Raw genomic sequence first — 6,250 nt, forward strand, 5'->3', positions numbered from 1 at the left:
GCGAGACTTGTGAAGTCCAAAACAAGTAATAAACAATGCTGACAACGGATAGAATGTATAGAGAGTTGTTCCATCTTGCACTCATACGCACATTAAATGTACGTATAGATCTGATGCCGAAGCAACGGCAGCCGAAGCAACGACAGATCTGATGCCGAAGTAACGGCAGTAACGGCGATGTAAACGCCGAACCATGTCTTAATAAGAGAAAACCATGAGAGAAACAAAAAGTACGTACTAATTACGATAGTTTCGATTACATCACCGTTGTCACAACACATCACTTTGTCATCGTTTTGACGCAAATAAAAATAAATGTGTCCGTTTAATCCACTGGCCGAAAGTACAAGAAGTCCTTAACCTTATCACCTTAAACAGTAATTCATAGTTCCACTGCTGTCAATCAAACTGAACTCTTAGCCAATCAGAATACAGAAAAGTACTGCCACCGCCCAGCCGCCATCTTGTCCCACATTGATTACGCTGCGTCACATAGGCAACTGAATGATCTGAGAGACAGGTGAGGTTTTATTTCCGTGAAAGTTACGTCTGTGCGATTGTAAATACCAGCTGAAATGGTGAAGAGGTGCGCGTTGGGCACGTGTAAGTCGGATGAAAGATACCTTGACCCAGCATCAAGTGTATTTTTCATACCATTTCCTAAACCAAAAACGCAGAAGGAGAAGTGTCTTCGGTGGATCAGAGCTTGTGGCCGACCACATTATCAACTCAATGTTGAAAATATAAACAAACACAAGTATGTTTGCTCAAAGGTAAGAAATCGTCCATTGTGTTCATTTTTATGTATTTTTTGCTTACCATGTTTCGTCTGGCAGTAAAGTTTTCCCTTCCGATGCCTCGATAATGCCGCGCCCGTACCCCTTTCTAAGTTACGTCATTGCCACCGTGACTACAAAGGCCCGAGTGTCGTCTGCTCACTATTTCCCCAAATCTGACTTGACTTGTCTGGATGGAACCGTATTTCTCCATTACTTGAATGGAATTTATTATACTAAAGGCTAGCCGTGGCTGTCTGCGGCCGTCCATTTACGGTCATATGTTCATGGAAATGATAGTTTTTGGAACTTTTGGTTTTGAGTGTGTTGACCCGTGCACATCACATTTAAAATAAGTGATTTGGTGACAATTCTTACTCCGAGGTCATGCAGACATTTGAGAACGCTGATAAAGATTAATGCCGAAGACCGCCATCATGTCAGTTGTAACTGTTTACCTATAAATGTGATTGACGTTCCTGTTTCTTCATTAGCACTTTCCGGTCGCCGAGGGGCCAACGCAGGGATATCCCGACCCATTACCAGCTGATGGCAGTACTTATACACCCACAAGGTTACCACCCAAGAGGTCGCAATCTGCCAAACGTTATCATTTACCGCCTAAAAGAAAGTGCCTTGCCAGTTTGTTCCAGAATGAGACGAGGTAAGTGAGGTGGTTGCTACGTTTCAGAAAAAAGAAGTACAAGATTTGAGAATATCATACATGATGGCCATGATTTCCACACTTTGTTCTCCTAGTGTCCCTCTTCCCATTTGATTTATTTCAAGTTTTTGTGTAAAATAATTGTTAATCCTCTTGGCATTTTCGTCCAATGGAAGCTGGAGAGTTCACTGTTGATCAGTGTTAAAGCTCCACCAGTGTTCACTGTCTTCAGTATTCCGTTTGTTGTCGTTGTTGTTTTTTGTTTTGTTTGTTTGTTTGTTTTTTTGGGAAATTTTGTCCTGTGATAACTGCAGTTTCTGCTACAAATCTTTGAAGCCTGATTAAAGACAGCCTATATTTATTGTCAATATTGTTACTGTTGAAAAACTGAGTTCAAGGTTGGACTAGAATTAACTTAGCATTTCAGCATACTGTGTAAGAAGAAGAACGATGAACTGTGGTGATACAGAACTAGACTGCTGAACAAAATTAATAAAAAATTACAACTAATTTCCTTTTGACAGCTCATACATGTATCTCTTTTATATTTCAAACTTTTACCTTTAGATATTTTCATGGAGAAACATTACTATGGTATGCATTATTTTTAATTATAGCATCCAACGCACAGATGTGGGAAGGAAAGAAGATAATGAAATCATGACCATACAATCAGCAACTAGTAGTGTAGGCACGCAAACAGAACATGCATGTAAGTAGAGTGTAATTTAATGTTATCGAGTGATATGGGGACAAAGTTACATCGCTTTATTTTTCAATCATTTGTTTATTCATGCAAGAACAAAAATATTTGTTTCCAGGAAGATGCTGGCACAACAGTCAGAGCTCTAACATTTAATTTGCCTTTGTACTAATACGGGTACTCTGATGATTAAAAATCCAGCATGCATCAGGGAGTAGAATAACTGAGTAACTCCTGAATGTGAAATTCAAATGCAAAGTATTTATTGTAGTAGATCGCATATTATACAACTGATTGTGTCATAGGTTTGATTGATGGAACAGTTCTCATGGTAAAAGCACTAATGTATTTAAAATATGAATCAAAGTTTAGACAGGTATGGTTTTGCATGATTTTGGAAAAAAAGGGAAAGCTTAGTTAACATATTCTGCATATATACAATATCTGGAAAAATACGTTGTATGAACAAATCATTTTGTGTGAAGACAACAAAATCACAGAATTCTGCACCTGACACCATTAACTGACCCTGTACTTGAGAAAAATATGAGTGATTTTTGTCCAAGAGTTTATTACCATCAGATCCACACTTGAGCATGAAATGGGGAAGTTTGTTGATAGCCTCATCAATAGTCAAATTTCGCGCACTATAAGGGCACTTACACTCAATCACTCCACACCTACTATTATCACATACTCTACCATCTGGTGTTGCACCCAAAAAATCCAAACTCTTTATTTACAATCAGACCACATTCATGTATGTGTCCAAATACTTAGATTTTGCCTTTGATTCATTGCGTTTACCATATTCAAGAGAAATAGCTGAGATTGATTTTCTTTCAAACAAACTATCTAGAAATTTATCTGATGGGACTGATTTCCGATTTAAAATTCTGCCAAAATTTGAAGCAGTCACTCGACAAGCTCTTGCATTTTGCCAACTGTTAAACCCAGCTTCACCCCTAGTCTGTAGTTCAAGGTCTTCTGGGTCGACTTACTTAAAGGCTTCATTCAGGCTTTGAAATTCTGTTGGAAGCTTGACAGGTGCTGTATTTGGAAAAAGTGATGGTCCACATTCACAACTGTTCAATGGCTTCGTGGTCTTCATATTTTTCATCTACAAGAAAAAATTAATTATACTGGGATAAATTTGAAGTACATTATATATGTAAAATAATCTCACACCCTAAAGGATCTGGGATAAGATTTCTCTCATGACTTGGAGATATTTTATCACATACGAGCCACAGACATATGTGAGAAAAATATCATCAGTTCGTATGAGAAATCTTATCCAAAGTCCTTAGTGTGTGAGATTCTTTTTTTCACATGACCAATATGTGTTAACTCATTTAATTAGTGAAACATTGACCCTATAGCAAGGTCACTTCACTATTGAAAGTCAAAGTTTTTGTAGTACACACCATGACATTGGATATTGTTTCATGCGCTAGTCATGGAACATTTATTATATCCATCAGCGCTCTTGTCACATAATCTTGAAGACATCTCAGACTGGAGTATGGGATAAATTGTTCTCACATTCCTGGTGGTTCACAGGGAGTGTGGGGCACATCAATCCCACACTCTGAGATATCTCTTAGATCATGTGACAAAAGCACTGAATGGATACTAAATGTTTCATGACCAGCAAGATGAGCAAATTACTATCCAATGTGTACTACTTGTGACTTTGATGTGACTTAGACAACACTACTGTATTCAGTGTTTCACTCATTCAATCTTTCCAGTATGAGATATGAACATTTTTAGTTATGTGAGTAAAGGACTCTCACATATCGATGGACTAGAAATAAGATTTCTCACATAAGTTGGTATATTTTGTCTCACATAAGCAGCAAGAAAATGTGAGACCAAATATCCAACTCATTTGAGAAATCTTATCCCAAGTCCATTGAGATGTGAGAGTCTAATCCCACACACTCTGTTTCACACTCCCAGGAACCAGGAATGTGAAAAACTAACTTTCCCTCTTTTCTTTCTTTTAGGGATATCACCTCTTGATTTGCTAGCCCAGAGTTCTGAGATATCCAGATTGGAACAGAAACTACAGGAGAAAGATGACATCATCAATGAACTTAATTCCAGGCTATCAGACAAAAATAAGAAAACTGAAAAACAAGTGATCTCTAATAATAGTAAATTTGGTGTATCAGTCATACTTACGCAACAGAAGAAACTTAAAGGACTTTTCAAGTATTACACTGGACTCACTTATGTTAGATTTATTGCATTACTTACATTTCTTTTACCCAAAAATTCAGTATTGAATTATAAGAAAAAAAGAATTGATATAAGAAGCCTAACCAATAGAGATTGTCTGCTTCTGTGTCTCTATCGTCTTCGACATAATTTTGGATTGCGAGACTTGGCAGTTAGGTTTCAGATTGGATTGCAGTCAGCTGGGGATATTTTCAACACATGGATTGATCATATGTACTGGAAGTTTGGTCAGCTCAGTATTTGGCCACATAGAGATTTAATTATAAAAAATATGCCAGTAGATTTTAAGAAAGATTTTAGTTTCCACAATTGTCATAGTTGATTGCACCGAGTTGAAAACACAAGCTCCAAATGCATTAGTTCTCCAAAGTCAGTTGTACAGTGACTATAAATCTAACACTACATTGAAAAGTTTAATTGGATGTGATCCTAGTGGATCATTAGTTTTTGTTTCAGAATTATTTACTGGGAGCATTTCTGATGTTCAGATTTCTACAGATAGTGGTTTCATTAATTTGTTAAACAGTTATTAGATTATGAATATTTGAAAAGGGGGGATACCGTCATGGCAGATAAGGGATTTACAATTCATAGAGAGCTAGCTGAACTTTGATTACAGTTAAATATTCCCCCTTTCATATCATCAAATTCTCAAATGACTATTAGAGAAACACAAATTACAGAGGAAATAGCCAAGCACAGAATTCACATTGAGAGACTGATAGCTAAAGTGAAAACTTTTAAAATTGTTACTGAAACAATACCAACCTCTATTTTTCAAAAGATTAATTCCATTTGGACTGTTTGTAGCTATTTAACTCTATTTCAGGATGTGTTTGTAAAAGGAAAAACCTGAAATAAAACATGTATTTTTTTGTTTATAATATGGTTGTCTTTTCATGTCACTAGATATGGTGTCTCTACAATCTCATAATATATTATTAGGTTTTATAAATTGAGTGTTTCATGTAACAGGTCCCCCAAAAAGTGAGTACGAGCGGGTAGGGAGGAAAAAAGTTTTTTTTCATTTGTCCAAAATGCCTTCGTTTTTGTACATTTCTAAAATCTCATTGGACTTGCTTGAAAGCCATAAGTTAAGAGTCAAAGTCAAGTAGGTAAAGTTATCAGAAACACAAAATGGGAGAAATGGGGGTGAATTGAAAAGTTACTTACCTGGTAGGACAAGATGGATCCCAGCTGTACTTCACCAAAAGGAGATTGAGTTACAGGTGCATCTTGTGATAGTGTGTATTCTATAAGGGAGTGCCTTTGATTCCCTGCAAAACTCCAATGTCCTCTGGTGTTACCTTCGGCAACCTGGAAACAAATTTTATTATCAAAATTCATTTTTTCTTAGTATATTATACTGCATAATGCATGTTCATATAATTTATCAATATGGACACAGTGTAGTCCATTCTAGAAAATGTCAACCAAATCTAATGACATATAATAAATGAACAGTACATGAATACTGTGCACTCCCTGCTTAGGCACTAAAATAAAAAAGAGTCAACAAAGGCTGGTCAAAAATCTCAAATTTTAGTCACTTTCTGTTTCACTGCTGACATCCTGTGGAAATCAGATTGAATCATGGGAAACTTAGACATACCTACGTCAAGGCTGAGCTTGTGGAAAAATTCTGAGTAAAAGGAGTGTGGTGACCATCAAAATTTGCTTATTTGTTATTCGAAGCTCCATCACACTATTTAAAATTATCACTATCATTTATACTCCAAGTTATTGCAAGGTGTATTTATATAAACTTACTTTCTGTCAGGATCAATGTGGCACACTATAGGTCGCCGTCTCCTTGACTGTGCTACCTGCCTAGCTACAACAACATGGTTCAAGGGGACT

General features: G+C 36.7%; 1 protein-coding gene across 1 annotated transcript; it reads left to right on the top strand.

The window, feature by feature from the left end:
* Window positions 1–386: 386 nt before the first annotated feature.
* LOC139118198 (uncharacterized) lies at window positions 387–4,857 on the top strand. Its single transcript, XM_070681494.1, has 4 exons — window positions 387–773; window positions 1,271–1,440; window positions 2,058–2,152; window positions 4,156–4,857. The coding sequence occupies exons 1-4, from the start codon at window positions 576–578 to the stop codon at window positions 4,710–4,712; spliced, it is 1,020 nt and encodes a 339-aa protein (XP_070537595.1). The 5' UTR covers window positions 387–575; the 3' UTR covers window positions 4,713–4,857.
* The last annotated feature ends 1,393 nt before the right edge of the window (window positions 4,858–6,250 follow it).

This window comes from Ptychodera flava, chromosome 2 (genome assembly GCF_041260155.1).
Source record: "Ptychodera flava strain L36383 chromosome 2, AS_Pfla_20210202, whole genome shotgun sequence".
Taxonomy (NCBI): Eukaryota; Metazoa; Hemichordata; class Enteropneusta; family Ptychoderidae; genus Ptychodera; species Ptychodera flava.

Coding starts and splice junctions, on each gene's coding strand:
- LOC139118198 (XM_070681494.1), top strand. CDS start 576: ATGGTGAAGAGGTGCGCGTTGGGCACGTGTAAGTCGGATGAAAGATAC. Junction 774..1,270: donor ACAAGTATGTTTGCTCAAAG/GTAAGAAATCGT, acceptor TTTCTTCATTAG/CACTTTCCGGTCGCCGAGGG. Junction 2,153..4,155: donor CACGCAAACAGAACATGCAT/GTAAGTAGAGTG, acceptor TCTTTCTTTTAG/GGATATCACCTCTTGATTTG.